At 47.2% G+C, this 16,740-nt stretch overlaps 1 protein-coding gene across 4 annotated transcripts; it reads right to left on the bottom strand.

The window, feature by feature from the left end:
- Nucleotides 1-1,453: 1,453 nt before the first annotated feature.
- On the bottom strand, nucleotides 1,454-7,366 carry LOC138497291 (protein timeless homolog). Of its 4 annotated transcripts, none has more exons than XR_011278557.1 (4): nucleotides 7,178-7,347; nucleotides 3,589-3,759; nucleotides 2,570-2,715; nucleotides 1,454-1,688 (listed from the first exon to the last, which is right to left on the bottom strand). XR_011278557.1 is itself a non-coding variant. In XM_069620648.1 (4 exons), the coding sequence occupies exons 1-3, from the start codon at nucleotides 7,298-7,300 to the stop codon at nucleotides 2,680-2,682; spliced, it is 270 nt and encodes an 89-aa protein (XP_069476749.1). In that variant the 5' UTR covers nucleotides 7,301-7,366; the 3' UTR covers nucleotides 1,454-1,688; nucleotides 2,574-2,679. The 4 variants fall into 4 exon arrangements, 2 of the variants coding, with proteins under 2 accessions (XP_069476749.1, XP_069476748.1); XM_069620648.1 differs by having other exon boundaries at nucleotides 2,574-2,715; nucleotides 7,238-7,366; XM_069620647.1 differs by having other exon boundaries at nucleotides 7,238-7,365.
- Nucleotides 7,367-16,740: the final 9,374 nt, after the last annotated feature.

Consider the following 16,740-nt stretch of genomic DNA (forward strand, 5'->3'; position numbering starts at 1 on the left):
CGATTTCAGGAATTGTATAAGGAACAATGTTTCGCCAAGCCTCAAACCCACAAACACATTTTGACATGTGCTGAAATCTGGGGAACGGGGTGGGATGTCCAAATATCATATAGCCAGTAATGTATGGAGGGTCCTAACAGGTAACTATGTAGAATTCGGTGCAGATTGGTGAAACGGTGTGTGGAATTGTATAAGGAACAACGCTTCGCCAAGCCACAAACCCACAAATACATTTTGACTTGTGCTGAAATCTGGGGAAGGTGGTGGCTTGTAAAAATGTCATGTAGCCAGTAATGTCCGGAGGGTCCTAACAGGTAACTATGAACAAATTGGTGCAGATTGGTGAAACTGTGTGGAATTGTGTAAAGAACACATCTTTGCCACAAACCCACAATCAAATGTTGACTTTTGCTGGAATCCGGGGACGGGGTGGGGTGTCCAAATGTCATGTAGCCAGTAATGTCCGGATATGACCCTAGCCAAAAAAGAAGATCATCCTGGAATCATTCTGGAGTCATCCGATGACTCCATTTTAGAGTCATCCATGGATAGTTCAGGAAGATCATCCGAAGTATTCCAACAGGCCAAAATATGTAATGAGATGATGACTCTAGAGTTATCACAGAAACTACTACAGGATGAGTTTGGATTACTTCCAGTGATGATCTTGGATTACTCCAGGATGACTCCATGACAACTTCAGGATGAGTGGGGATTACTCCTGGATGACTTCGGATGACTCTAGGATGACTCCATGACAACTTCAGGATGAGTTGGGATTACTCCAGGATGACTTCGGATTACTCTAGGATGACTCCATGACAACTTCAGGATGGGTGGGGATTACTTCAGGATGGTTGCATGAGAACTTTAAGATGGGTTTTGAATTGTGAATGATTCTTACAGACCACTCCATGATGAGTTTAAAAGATTTCATGATGCTTCCAAAACATTTAGGAAAAGGGATTTGATTACCCAAGGATGTATTCCTTTTGAGTAAGATTGGTGGCATTACTTTAGAATGACTCGTTAGACTTATGGATAGTTTACTGGAAATAAATCTAATGAATTTTGCAGCTGTCACTGTCCATCTTTGCTAGAGCACACAAATGTTGTTAACCAAGTTCACCGATTTAGTGCACAAAACTACAACCGCCCCCTCCCATGTCACGAACCAACCTGTAAACTCCCTAATTTCAATTCTCACCTCTAGCCAACAGGGCCTCACACCCAAAATTACAAAGCACTGCATTGAAACACACACTTCCAGTGACCTAAACAGAATCTGTTAAAGGTCTACCTGCATGACAGACTGCCGCCAGTCACTTCACCCAATATCACTGAGAGCAGCCAACATTATTATGATAGTAAAATACTGCAGCTATACATTGTTGATATTTTATTATAGTATTGCTGTGGCTATAAGATGTCATCAATCAAACATAGGCTCAGAAAGTGTTCAAAAAATGTTTTATTTAACAAATGCAGTTTAACGGCATAGCTGTATTCTATAAGAATAAATCAGTTTGCAAAAATATAAACAAATAATCATCGATCCTGCATTTCGAAAGGCGGTGTCTTCTTTAGGCCTCTTCTGGCATTGCAGATTTTGGTGGCAAGCTTCCTTCTCATCACCTGGCCGTCCATAGTAGGCCAACTGTTAGCCTTGCAGACAGATCTCAAAAATTCTACAAAAAAAAGAAAGGATATATGAATATAAATGGACATCAGAATAGGCATTGTTAAATTACTTATTGTAGAATAAATACAGGATTAACAAATGTTAAAATGTCAACCTACAAATGTGTCACTACATTTAAATGCATTTGTACACAACGGTTGAAACAGGCTTAAATGATAGATTTGAACTGAAAATGAATCATGGTTTTCTGTGGCTGCATTCAGAAGATTTATGGTCTTTAATGGTCAAAGGGGTTAATATGTCTTTGAGGAGATGTTGAGCCAGGCACTGAGTCGGTGGGGATGGGAGACAGGACAATCATGCAGAAACAAGATTGACAGATTCATTGTGTAGATACAACAGTTTGACTTTTAAATTAGAAACTATCACACAGTTAGAAATAGAAAGCATAAGTGGATGTGGGGAAATAGTCTTTTAAACCTTTTGCTAATTAACATAACCAGAAGGTCCGGAAACACATGACCCCAGATATACCAAAGCACACCTTGCTTACATGGGTGACCCAACGCCTCCTGCCTGAAAACCATGCATCACTGATTTGTTACATACTCGAATGGACTAACAAATGTACAACACCCCAAAGATAATACCCACTCCCTGCCTTTACCCCTATTCTGCTTGGAAACCAGGAATGGCCAATGTGCAATGAATGTGAGGGGCAGGTTTTAAAATGTATTAGAAACAAATGGCTTATTAGTCTAGAATAGAATTTGTTCATGCAGTAGCGAATTGATACACCAACAGCTCTCGCGTAACGGCCACCATCTATATATGGTGTCCATTCAATGCGGAAAAGGTACTCCCAAAATTAAGTAAGTTAACTACAGTTTTTAAATTGGGAACGGTTCTGTTATGAGGGAATATCACTTTCTGTTGTGTGGATGATCCAGTGTCCATTCCCAACGACTTCTCCACTGATTCTGGTAATGAATCGGTCCTGGTAAGCGCCGCCAGTGATGCCTGCAAATGATGTATTGTCAACTGATTGTGTCTTTGCGTGGCTTGTAACTGTTCTACAATTTAAAAAAAAACAAAAAACAAAAGTTAAAGGCACCTACTTACTGGCCATCAGACTAACTAACAGCGTAGACAAGAACAATAAGGCAAATTGCGCAGGATATCACACTGCGGTAACAGTGGGAGAAGACACAATTACAACTTGGTCCACTGCCCCTACCAGTGAGCAATGGTGTCAGGTGGAGATCCAGCCCAGGGAGTAACAGGGAAGGAGAACCTGAGAACCAGCCAGGAAGTCGGATGGGCGCCCTGACCCTGCCCAGTGAGTCAGTTGAGGGCTATCGGGTGTCACTGAAACTATTGGAATAGAGTACAGCTAGGGGGGAATGTCATAAAAGGAGGGACACAAAGCATGCAGATGTTTGGTTATTTACCCACTTATTGACTGGCCATGGGCATGCTAATCCCCATAGCCATTTACACCCAGATCCTGCGCTTGCCCCAAAATACCTTCTCATGGGAACTCTTTGAGCTTGTATTAATCAAGCCATCCCATCAAACGGTGCACTCAAAGTGCCTGCCAGTGTTTTTTTCAAAGCAGTCTTCTGAGCGTTAATAACTTAATTGGAGTAGTAAACCCACTACTGGTGTAATAGAAATGTCTTAACCAGGTCTGCCTTCAGCCACTCGATTTAGAACTGGTGCAGCAAACTTGCTGCTTCAGCTAGTTCACACTGAGACAAGTTGTGAGGTGAATAGCCAGTGCTGTGACCAGTGTAGTGCGGAACAGAGCTCCAACATTGGGCTCTTAGCTTATGTCTTGCTAGTCTCAGTTGGCAAGAGTGAACCCCCATGTGTCAGTGCGCTCTCACCGTTCCTGCCCTTGCCATTACGCTCACAGTACTCCAATCCCAACAGGCCCAACTCACCTTCACAATATATATGAGATGATTGTAGCAGTTTTCCGGGAGGTTGAAGAAAAGTTTCTTGAGAAAGAGCCAGACGTTCAGTGCAGAGTGCCTTTCTCTCGTCGTCGCCTTGGCCTCTTGCTTTTTCTTTGGGGCCCTTTGAACCTCCATCTCATGGCTGTAGTTCTTGAACTGAATGACCCAGATTCAGAAAAACAGTAATCTTCAGTTTTGAAAACGGTGATCAGACATTCTAATCCCTCGAGACCAAAGTAAAACTTCTGCTTTTCGGTGCCTTCCTGTTAAGGACAGACAGCCCTGAGGAATGAGCAATCCCCCGAAAAAGCCACTCTTTGCCCCTTAACTGTGAAATGCCCCACCTCATTCATCCCCTACCTGCTCCCTTCCCCTCAACTGCACACCTTCTCTCCTAACAGCCTCTCCAAGTGCATACTTTTCCATCAACTACCCCACCACCCCCCAACTGCCCCTTTCTCCCTCAACAGCTGCACCACCCCTTCTCCAACTGCCTCCTTCTCCATCAACTACTCCCAGCCACCATTCACCCCAACTACCCCCTTATCCATCAAATGCTCCACCCTCAACTGCCCACAGGACCCTACTGCCTTTTCCCCCTCTACTGGCCTCACATCTCATTCTCCAACTGATGTTTGGGGAGAAGGGTGGTGGGTGCAGGTAAGGGAGAACCCTTACCTGCACCCACCACCCTTCTCCCCAAACTGCCCCACACACCTTCTCCCTTCAAATGCCCCACCACTTCTCCAACTGCCACATCCTCTGCTCCCTATCTGCCCCCATCCTGTTCCCCCCATTTTGCACAAATGCCCGAAACCACCCCCCCCCCCTTCAACTGCCACCAGGCCCTTCGGCCTCAATTGCTCCCCACCCCTTCTCCATAAAATTCCCCCTTTTCCTTTAACTGCCCACTTCTCCCATAGGACTCATACACCCTTCTATCACACACCACGTCTCTCCCAACTACCCCCATCCCCCTTCACTGCAGTTACTCCATTAACTGCCCCGCCCCTTTAACTGCTCCATTCCATTCCCCCCAATTGTCCCTTCTCCCTCAATTGCTCCCCACTCCATTTCCTTTCATTACTGTCTTCTCTCCCAACTGCCCTGCCCCTTCTGCCTCAACTGCCCGATTTCGCCTCCAACAGATCCCACCCCCTCTCACTCAAATGCCCCAACCCCATTCATCTGGCCCAGCCCCTACTCTCCAAGTGCCCAACTTCCTCAACTGCCCCACCACCTCCTTCTTCAATTGCCCCTTCTCCGTCAACTGCCGAACCATCCCATCTCCTCCTACTGCCCCACCCCCTTCTCTCCAACTGCCCCCTCCTCCCCCAACTGCGCAATATCTCTCCTAACAGCTAAGACGCAGACGCAGACCCAGTCCCAGGCGCAAAGGGGAGGGATACAGGTCAATGGAGCAAGAGAGTCAGAGAGGGGAGAACACAAAGCCATGCGTGGGAGTAAGGGGGAGAAGGAGACCCAACCGGAACGCAGGTAGCAAAATGGCTGGGGAGAGGGGGTTAGAATAAGCCCAGGCAGCAAGGGAGCATTTCATAATGCAATAACTGAATGTTTCGAAAAATAAGAAAGATTTTGCATTCCTTAAATTGCAACGAGACGCGCAATAAAAAGAGAAGTCGGGTGCCTAAACCTCACAATCAGCCAAAAATGCTCTCCGGCAAGCCAGTGACCACCCCAGGCCTTATGCAGAGACCCCCCCACCCACCACTTAGACACTAAGGCATGGACTTTGCAAACTGCAACAATACCTCAGAGAAGGCCTATTCGTTCAGCATCCAGGCCCCCCTGAACAGCACAAACAGCACCAAGGAACAACCCCACACACTCGCCCCTACATTCCCACACATTGAGACCTACCCAGAGACACACCCAGACCCCTCAAACATCTCCACACACTCGTCACCAGTCCCCCAAACACACAGTCCCCACAAACACAGCACCACCTCACCCCCACACAGCACACCCTACACACACAGCAGTAGGCCCCCACACTCAGACCCACCACTCACACTCAGCACCCAGCAATCACCCACACTCTGCATCCACCCTCCACTATTCTTCTCTAACTGTCCCCCTTTTTCCTGAAATTGCCCTCATCCCTCTTGTCCTCCAACTGCACCCCACCCCTAACCGCCAGAACCTCCATTAACCCACTGCCCCCCATCAAGGACTTCCCCCGCCCTTAGCCCTCCCCCTCAAGGACTCCCCACACTTAGCCCTCCTTCCCCCAAAGCCTCTGCCCAGCCTCTTCTCTCAAAAGACTTTGACTGCATTAACCCACCTACCCTCCAATGACACCCCAAACCTTAACGCCCCCCCCCCATGTCTCTCCTGCCCTTAAACATCCCCAAACGCACTCCTGCCCCTATCCACACCCAAACTACTCCTGTGTCCTTAACCCCAAGACTCCCCCACCACCCACGTTTTGTTATACCCGTTCTACCCGTGAACCCCCTCTTAATCCTGTCACAATACTTCCAAACTCTTAACCCGCAACCCAAAAGACACCCTCCCCATGTTTAACCCTCTCCGCTCCAAAGACTTCCACCCAGCTCTTATGCCTCAGACCCCAAAGATTTCCACTGAACTTAACCCATGTCCCCGCCAAAGACTTACACCAAACTCTTAATCCCCCACACCAAGCACTTCTACCCACTCATAACCATCACCCCAAGGTCTCCCCTCACCCCTTAGTCAAAGAATTCACTCCCCTTTAATAGAACCGCCCTTGGATTTACCACCTTAACCCCATACCCAAGGTCTGTTTCCCCACACTCAGCCTCAGGTGCACCCCCAACCACCCCACCCAGCCCAAAGGACGGTTGCCCCTCGCTACACTTGGCCCCAAGGATGCCCCCATCACTACACTGTACCCCAAGGATGCCCACCATCACTACACTCGGCCCAAAGACACCCCCCATCACCACAATCAGCCCCAAGGACACCCCCATCACCACACTCAGCCCCAAGGATGGGCCCCCATCACCACACTCAGCCCCAAGGATGCCCCCTCACTATACACTTGGCCCCAAGGATGCCCCCCCATCACTACACTCTACACCAAGGACACCCCCCATCACTACACTCGGCCCCAAGGATGCCCCCCCATCACCACATTCAGCCCCAAGGACGCCCCCCATCACTACACTTGGTCCCAAGGATGCCCCCTATCACAACACTCAGCCCCAAGGACGCCCCCCCCATCACTACACTCAGCCCCAAGGATATTTCCCTATCATCACCACTCAGCCCCCAGGGACACCACTGCCATCGCCACACTTGGCCCCAAGGGACACCCTCCCACACACTCCCATGTACCCGCATTACATCCACCCCAGCACCAAGGGCATCAGCATATACCACCCCACAGATGTCTCACTTCCAAACCCAGGTCAGGACTCTCTTCACACTCAGCCAAGCCCCTCTCTCCTATAGTTGCCAGTACGATCGATTTTGCTCTGCTCCACTACAAATCTTCATTCCAATCCCCTCCCCCACACCCATTGATCCCCTCGTCTCGAGCACATCCCATCACACCAGAACACTTAACTGCTGCTTCGGTGGCTGGATCTGGAGTATAAATCCATCAAAGTAAAAAGAAAATGTTTACTTTATGACCATCTGTGCGCAATTTCAGTAACAGAGCGGGCTGCTTCCCACGGGATGGCCGCATTGTCACGGCCGCGGCAAAACAAAGAAAACACACTTCCGGCGAACTGCATGCCCGGCAGGGCAGCAGGCAGCGCATGGAATGCTGGGGGCTGCAGGCAGCGCAATGAATTATGGGGGCTGTAGGCAGCTATTCTGCAATCACTGAATTTACGGTGCAGCCATGTCATTTTGGATTAAAGCTTCATTTTCCAATAGCACAGTACACATTTTTTTGTCCTGGGAATAGCTAATGACGTGCTCAGACTCAGAGGAACATTTTTATCCAGGTAAAGTGAAAACGCGGTCAAATTTACTTTTACTTTCAACAGGAATGTCAGAAGCTGAAAGCTGAAAAGGTAGTTCAGCAGGTTGTGTTACGGTTGCTAAGGTCTCAGGTTCAGCATGTATCTCCTATGGTTTTTTCAATTTTTTTCTTCTGGGAACTCTATAAAATGTATTGTTAATCCCAATTATCATTATCTTTTATAAAATATATATATTTTTAATGTAAAAAATGTACCCAGGACTGCTTGCGTTCCAGCACCCCTTCTAACTTTATTTAGAACCCCTGCTACTCAGCAACACAGAACCACAACGTCCAATTTAACCCCAGCAAGTCAATTACCCAGACGCACCACACAACCTCATGGACCCGGAGGTTAGCTCAGGGGCAAAGCGTTCGTTTTGGAAACAAGACAATGCAAAGCAAAACAGGTTTGAATCCCGGGTCCACGCTTAGAAACTGGTTCTCCATTATTAAACACGTTATAAAAGAAAATATTATACATACATCATGCCACCACCACCAATCTCACCAAAGCAGCTCACTCGGGCAACCCAGACACCCTACCTCACCACAGCATCTGACTCCATTGCCCCAAGTAGCTACCCCAGTAAAATCAGATCTGCCTAACCTCCGGGTGCCCCGTCCCCCAGCCTCTGGGTTTTCAAGGTCTTATCGAGGTCTCAAATGTATGCAGGTCTGCAGTAAATCCATCACCCAACCATATTTACCAACATCCCCCTGCATTGCTCCGCAGGACCCCCACCACCCAACTTGCCAACAGCAACTCCACCACCTAAGCCATTTGCCTATCAACCTTTCAGAAGGCAGGTGAACACAGATGATTTTGTTTTGGACGGCTGAGAGCCCAGTAAATTATATGGACAGGTAAGAGGCTTGGTGAGTGATTTAACAATTTCTATGGTGGTTGACACCTCTGAAAACTTGTGAGTTTAGAGTTATGGCCAAACTCACCCACCACCATATCCACCGAAACACACCCACTACCCAACCTCATTTAAGAACAGCACCCTTTACCCCACTATCCAATCTCACCAAAGTGCCCCATCACTCAACCTTACACAAGCACCCTCACAACTCGACATAATCTAAGAGCACCATGCATCCAATTTCACACCCCACCATCACCTGTGCATGTCACTCCAGTTCCCAGACTTGCTGAGCACCCCAGCACCAGACCTAAGTGTGGCACCTCTGCCCAGAACTCCACCAACCAACATCCCTGTTGCAGCCTGTCTGCATCTGGCGCATTGCTGCATGATTGTGCAGCGTTGATGGTTGTGGTTGCGCCCCCTGGAACATCATGGGACTGGGGCATCACTATCCAGCAGACCATATGGCAGAGCTAAGGCATGCCATACAGAAGCACAAAACAATGCGGCATCCCAGAAAATAAAGGTTCCAGCTTCTCAAAAAAAGTCCAGCTGTTGCTTGGTGTTGCTTGTTCCCCATTCTACCTGCTCTTGACTCCTGATTCGTCTGACCCCATCTGGCTCCTGGATTTCCTTTGGATTATCTATTGGATTGGTTGATTTCTGGTACTGAACTGCTGCATTGGATTTTGGACTGGTCTAGATTCCCTTTCGATTGATTTGTCTTCTGGGACGGAACTGCTGCACTGAATTTTGGACTGGTTTTGATTCCCTTTGGATTGTTGCTTGGTTTAGTTTGTCTTTTGGTATTGATCTGAACTGCTGCATTGGATTTTGGACTGGCCTGGATTTCCCCCGTGGTTCACCTGATATGCTGGTGACTTACTGGACCCACACACATCACCTCGGGTATTCCATTTGAGTGGTCCATTGAGACGGTTAAGAGATAGGTCTTTACATATTCTGTATAACCTGTGTCTTTGCCTTCTTTTTCAGTTTGTGGGGACCTTCCAGTTCCCCTCCATATCTTCCATTCTAACCGGTGACCCCTTTTGGTCATTTGTCAGAGGTGGTTGCTTTATGTAGAGTAAGATTAAATCCCATCCACATCGGCCTGGCTCCAAAACCTGAGAATCACCTCAGAGCATCTGCCCGTATTCCGGCTTCCTGACTGCCAGCCTCATGAGTGTCTAGTGAAGGTGCGATATAGAGCAGAGTCACGTGACGGGCAAACAAGTGGGACACAACATTAGAAAAAGAGGCCCTTCATGCTTCGTATCGAAACGTGTCTGGTCAGCATTCTTCCAAAAAGAGATTGGGCAACAGTCTTGATAAATGGCACTTAAGGATCAGAGAGAATTAGAAAGAGAACGACCGGAAAAAGATGAAGATTGGGCACAGAACACAAGCATTGGCACAACCACGCAGTCTGGCTTTTTTTGTGCAAATTTAAGTGAGTAGGTGAATATGATTGAGTGGATGGAAGGATGAATGGGAGAACATGGTTGCATGAGAAGATGGATGAGTGAATTATTATGACTGTATGGATGGGTGAATTTGAATATGGTTTCATTGGTGAATGAATAAGTGAATATTCTTGGACATATTGATGGATCAGTCAGTGAATATGGTTGTAAATAATCCATGAATATGGTTGTGTGGGTGGAAGAATAATGGATAAATATTACTGAGCATTAACGCATTAGTATATGAACATGTTTGTATTGAGGGATGAGAAAGTATGCATTCATAGTTGAGTGGTTAAATATTGAGTGTTTTTTGAAAACAGTAGTTGTTTTTTTTTATTTTGGTTCACTTATGATATAAAATAAGTTTGCCTGCATTATTCAGTTAATTGAAATGATGCCTATGCAACATTCAGAAGAGTTTCCTTGCAGAAGCTGCTCGGCTGCACTCATTCTACAATTTCTTTCACCTTTGAGGTAGTCTTTTAGAAATGTAAAAACTCCAGGCCCTTTCTCTGTGTGCATTTTGTAACAGCCGTTAGGAAGTTCTCCACATAACAAATGCCGCTCTGCCCCCGGCACCATTAATATTTTTCACCACTATAACATTTCTTACCAGGTGCTGAATAATTAACTTCCTATTTAATTTTAAACACGCCATCTTCATACATGTCAGGAAACACTGTACCTTTTGGGAGGCACTCGTCCAGACCTGTTCCATTCAATGCATTCTTGGACTTGTAGTCTTCAATTTATAATAGACAAATACTGGATGACAAGTCAGAGAAAGGAAAGAAACACACGACTGTCTTCCTGAACAATGGGGATATAGTTATGATGTCATTGGAATGGTGTCACAGCGCATCAGAATTCGCTGTGGCACCTATGGAAATGGATACACTCTGTGTTCCATCACATTTGCCCTGAAACAACCGTTTACCAGTCTAGTATATTCCAAGATGGCACTCGCGCTTCGTATTTACATCCTGAAACTGCAGCCCGCTGATGCTTTGCAATCCTCTACCTCCCTAAGTAAGACGCTTGTGTATCCCTTCTACTGGCGTGTCCTCACTTCTCTTTCCTTCTGGCTGCCCTTCCTCTGATTTTTGTTACCATTCCCTCCTTGCCTACCTGCTACCTTTGCTCTGCTTCCTTCCCTGATTCCTTTTTTCCGTTGCCTGCCTTTCATTTTCTGCTTTCCCTGCTGACCTTCACTGCTGTACTTAGCAGTGCATTCCCCTACATATGTGTTAGTCACTTATTACTGCGAGAAAACTATTTCTGTAGCATGTATGCTTTTTAAGTGTGATTTCTGGTGAATGCTTTAACACTTTTATACATGATCATATCCATATCATGCTTTTTACATGCAATTAAAAAGAATGCCAAAAAAGCGTGCTTAGCAAAGCATTCGCAAATCATTCAGCACAAGTGCAACTAAGCAAAAGCTGAATGACATACAGTATTAGTCCGCAAATCATCCTACAAAGTCTGTGATGCTCTGAAGTAATCAGTAGGCCATCCCAAATCATCAAAAACAAACACGTTTCATGGAGATGCTCTTGAAGTCATCACCATGTCATCCCAGAATCATCCCCAAATCATCAGGGAAAAACATATTGATGCTCTTGAAGTAATCGGCAAGTCATCCCAGAATCATCCCCAAATCATCAGGAACAAACATTGTGATGCTCTTGAAGTAATCGGCAAGTCATCCTAAAATCATCAATAACAAAGAGTTTTCTAAAATAGGGATGATGCTGGCATAATCAGCAAGTCATCCTAAGCTCATCCCCAAATCATCGCCCCCCATTCGGAGACATTTGCTGATGACTTTAACAGCTTGATGACTTCTGATGATGTGGAAATGACTTCTAATGTAGTTCGATGATCATCGGATGACTCCAGGCTGACCTCTAAAGTCATCCTTTTTGACATGGGTGAGCCCGAGTTCAGAGGGTAGCCAGGTGACCAGTGCGTAGAGCACAGTTAGCATGGTAATCCCCATCCACAGTTTATGCTTCCTGCCATGGACTGTGTGCTCCTTGCTGCATCACTCCTGCAAGCTAAGCAATCCAGACGTGTTTCTGTCTAGCCCATCCCTCATAGGTGTGTGAGTGGCGTTATGCGGGTTCATGAACTACTATTCTTTATTGCTGTTGCCGATGTTGATCAGCAGCATCGGCTTGCCTGGAGGGCTAGCTGATATTTTCTTGTTGGCGTTTGACTAAGAGGGTGTTGTAATGAGTCGATATACTCTGAGGCAGTGGGCCAACCTTGTAGGTAACGGGCCAACGCCCAAGTTAAGGGCCTGAGCACAGCAAGGGTCGCTTAACAATGGTGGCAGTGCCGTTACCGAAAGGGGCAGCCCGCTGCCGAGGGGCATATCACGTAGTTTCCTGCACGGGTGCACATTTGTATTTCTTTTTTTATTCAATAAAAAAGCAACTTACCTTTCCTTTGCAGCCTCACAGTGCTACTGAAAGCCGCAGTGCGTTTTCAATGTTAATGATTGTAATGGCATCAACATGAAAACGGACTGAGGAACAGCAAAACTGTGTGGCCCAGCATCGCGTAGGAAAGGTACGTTTTGGGTGTTTTTCTTGCAAAAAGACACCATTAGAACCCGTGTAGGAAACTACAAGGGGGAAGGCAGAGCAGGCAAGAGAAGGGGGTGCTGGCTGCTCAAGCATCTCAGAATGCGGGCTTGTACCAGACAGTACAGCCCGCGTTGCGAGCCACCTGATTGGCTGGCAGCCCCCTTCAGGAGGCTAACCTGGAATAATCCAGCAGTGGTGGTGAATGGTGAGGTTTTGTCAGGTGCTGAGGTATGCTGGACCAAATATCCCGGATGTTATGATTCCACCTTGCCATAGGGGCTATACAATTATCAGAACTAGTCCCTCCCCCCCCCCCCCCCCCCCCCGCGTAGGTACTTTCCTGACTGAAGATATTCTCACCTTACAGCCCTGGGTGGCATTTCTAGGTTGAGCCCACTACAGGCTTTTGTCAGTTTGTCCTGAGCCCTCTAGACGATGTGACCTTTTCTGTTTACAGGCACACTGACTTAGAGCTTAGTCTTGGATATAGCCATAATCAAGCTAATAATTCATTGGGGCTCATTACAATACCGGCGGTAGCCGTGCTGGTATAACAGGCACAGCTGCCGCCGCTATCATTTTTTTTCTGGTGCCCGCAAATGGGCATTTACTGGGTCATTGCGGCCCCACCGGACCCGGTAATTGCCCATTTGCGGGCGCCAGAAAAAAATGCTCCCCATTCCCATTGAGCCCTTGGGAATGGGGAGGTCGGATGCACCGGCAACATTCGTGAATGGTGTTGGTGCATCCGACATGCTCTACTTGCGGGTGCCGGTACGCCCGCCAGGTCATACTTGGTGGGAGGGAAGGCACCCATGAGCAGAACTCGTAGTTTGCCGGTCCGGTAACAACGGTACCGGCAAGCTTCCCGCTTCAGTTGTTACCAGACCGGCAAACTTATAATGAGGCCCACTGTGCTACTCACATTCTTTGACTTGCATCTATATCTTGAATATAGTTTCAAGATGGCTAACAAATAGGACTTCTAACCTTCAGGCTTGCCTGGTCTTTACCAAGGTCCAAGCAGTAGGCCCTTCAGGCTCTTGGCCACATGGTTCAAGTTCTGAGCCGCACTGCTCACCAAATTGTTCTCCTTTCTCTCTCCAGCCCTCCTGCCCATAGCTACCTCTCAAGATCTCCTTCCTAACTCCCTCGTTGCCTCGTTCCTTTTATAGTATATTAGGTACCTTAATTGCCCCAACATAACCCGAGTTTGGGAAGCTCATCCCCACATTATCCAAGGATCACTGCATTGGTCAGAGCCACAAAGTCTCCCACCTCCTCGTGTGAACTTACTTTCTGCGAATGCTGTGATGGTTAATGGCTTTATTGGCAGAAGGAAGCATGGCCAGAAGGCGTACAGAGCTCTGCCACCATTTTGGGGTCAGGCAGAACTGTGATGGTGGTCATGCAGCTTCCATGTCTACTTCTCTGCCTCATCAGCAGAATTCATTTCTAAGCATCAAGCCCTCCGATTACGTTTCTTTCTCATTCTGGCAGTATGCCCAGGAAGCTGGGTGCCCGTGAGGTCACAAACTGCTCACCCAAGCTACAGTTCCTTTGCAACCTGAGTCGGCTTATGAGCCTCCTGCTCAATTCCTGGTTCAGTGTCAAAGATTTGTGGTCTCCCAATTGTTGTCCCCCCACCGATGATGAGCCCTGCAGTTACATTCTTGTTATCTCTCTTATTGCTTTCGTGGGTGGATCCCAGCTCTGCACACAGGCTGGGGAGTCTGAGAGGCGTAGGGGATTCTACTGTAAGTCAACATCAGGAGATGCATCATGGAGCGGGTAGCTCCTCCTGGCCCACAGAACCTCGTAACATGAGGTGTATACGTCTGTGTGGTACATACACCCAGCACATGCTTGTGTGTGCACACTCTGGCGTCCTGTGTGGCTTGTTTTTGTACAGTGCTAGGTTCCTGTGTGCTCTGTGCTGTATTTCTAGCATGAATCCCCTTCTCTGGAAGCCTCAATCATCTGCGTCATGTCCATCATCCATCCAGGTGACACGTTCCACTTCCATTAGCACCTTTTGCTCAGGAGTCCTCCATGCAGTGGTGGCTGTGCCCCCCCCCTCCCTGGCCAGCCTTGTCTTTGTCTTCCTGGAACGTTGCCATTTTTTCCTCATGGGTTACGGAAGTATTTCCACCTCGTGGGCAGGTCCTCTTTTGTGTAAGGCACACTCCAAACAACATTGACTCCCATTCCCAGAACCCACCTGCCCTACGTGCCTTTTTTCCTGCCCAGTGGCCCATTGGAATGCATCAACAAGTAGCCATTTTGCCAACCTCTTCATGAAGTCCAACGCCACCCTCAGTTCAGAGTCTGTGAAACGTAGAGCCTTAGCAACCAGAGACATGTTCCATCTGCCACTACGTTCATGGCTACATGCGTCCGCCCAATGTCGACCTCCTCCAATTGGACAGGCCCTCACTTGCACCTCCAATAGCTCTTCCTCCACCAAAGTACTTACATCTTTTAGTCTGGTGTATGCGGCTCATATGCCGACAAAATGAAGCTCATAGCACCAGAGCGGTGATATGCTAAAGATTCTGGGCAGCTGGCGAACATGATCAGTGCACAACCGCTGCATACGTTGGCGGTCATTTGACGGTAATGTTTCACCACTGTAAATGAATGCACAAGAACTGTAAACGAGGCAAATGTTGCAAAATGAGTATGAAGCCACGTTGCCAATATTCCTACTGTCCAAACACCAGAGGTCGAAGTGTAATGTTAACCATTGGTAGGCAATAGCTTTAGTTTATCATTTAGTCCAAACGTGTACAAATAGCTCTTATTCCCAACCAAAGCATCCCTTTCATTCACCAGTTCCCAGGTACCTTCCCCCTTTCATGTTCTTGTCTGCAGCGCCTTGTGGTAGCGTCCAGTCCCTGGAGTAAATAAATAATCTGAAATATGACAGGAACTGGAGGAAGCGCTCGGGCAGCTCTTTTATAAAGGAGGAGTGGGACTGTTTTTAATAGGAAATGTGAGTAGTTGTAGACTTTGGTGGGACTCCGTTAGCGTTATTTTTTTTATAAAGTGGGAAGGTGGAGGAGGCGAGGGGGGACCTTTTCTTTTCAGGATCGTTCCGCTGAAAGAAGTGTTTATAATTTTTCTATGATATCGGGCCATGTCCCTGTCCTTATTGTTTTATAATTTTCTTTCTATTTAGCTGACCTTTTAGGCTATCCTTTTCTCCTGTTGGCTGTGGACAATGATTGTTTGCTATGAACTGAACTGCGCATGTGCGCCAGAAACTACTATGACCCTTTTACCATCAAAGATAAGTAGGGCAAGGCCAATAGATTGAATAATGCCAGTTCAGGTCGGTTCATAGAAGTTGGAAGTATCATGGAGGCAAAGGCCTTACACCCCTCGCCTGAGGGGGCAAGACCAGAAGCACATCTAATAAGTTATGGTGAACCAAAAATATTTTGCCAGATGTCCCCTTAAACATAGATAGAGAAGACGGACTGGGGTGTCTGCATGAACACGCTCTTTTGTTTAAGGCAAGAGGAGGGATAAACGTGTCAGAGGGCGAAGTCTAAATGTTCTTGCTGTTTTCATGGTCACGCGATTGATGCACTTTAAAGGGAACGGGCCCAAAGGGCAGGCACGGGTCAGTTAGGAGTGAATGGGTTCATGGACACTATGCTGCCTGTTTGACTTGCAAGACAACTAATAAATCACCTTGGTTTATACCTATGCTGAAAATGAGATTGAGAGTCTGATTACTCCGACAGCTGCCTCCACAGCGAATATCAGCCGCAGCTTTGAGAAGGAGAAGTCAAGCTGCCTTGGAGCATTAAAGCTCCAGTCCTGGTATACCTCCAATGATCTTTGTCTCAATGCCAGCAAGACTAAAATTCTTCCCAACGAGACTCCTACTCCCACCTTTCTCTCTTCACTCTGGCCACCCTCTATGGGCTCTCCCCATCCCCTTCCTGTGAATCCAGAAACCTGGGAATTATCTTTGACTCATCTCTCTCTTTCATTCCGCAAATCTTGGACCTTGCCAAGAATGCCCATTTCCAACTCTAACTCCTCAGAGGCATCCCCACTTTTCCCCAGAAGCGTAATGTCTCCAGAGCTCTGCACCTCTCCAGGCTGTACTACTGCAACAGCCTCTTCCTCAATGTACCCTATTCCTCTCTCCGCCCCCTCCAACTAATCCAGTGTAGGGCTTTAAAACTTAACCTTGGCCTCAGGCC

Source organism: Ambystoma mexicanum, chromosome 5q (assembly GCF_040938575.1).
Source record: "Ambystoma mexicanum isolate Mex_15411 chromosome 5q, UKY_AmexF1_1, whole genome shotgun sequence".
Taxonomy (NCBI): domain Eukaryota; kingdom Metazoa; phylum Chordata; class Amphibia; order Caudata; family Ambystomatidae; genus Ambystoma; species Ambystoma mexicanum.

Bases quoted from the DNA above. Each gene is read 5' to 3' on its own strand.
- LOC138497291 (XM_069620648.1), bottom strand. From the start codon at position 7,300: ATGCGGCCATCCCGTGGGAAGCAGCCCGCTCTGTTACTGAAATTGCGC. The intron at 3,760-7,237 runs GTAAACATTTTC...TGGGTCATTCAG, and splicing joins TGCGCACAGATGGTCATAAA to TTCAAGAACTACAGCCATGA. The intron at 2,716-3,588 runs GTGAGTTGGGCC...TTTAAATTGTAG, and splicing joins ATCTCATATATATTGTGAAG to AACAGTTACAAGCCACGCAA.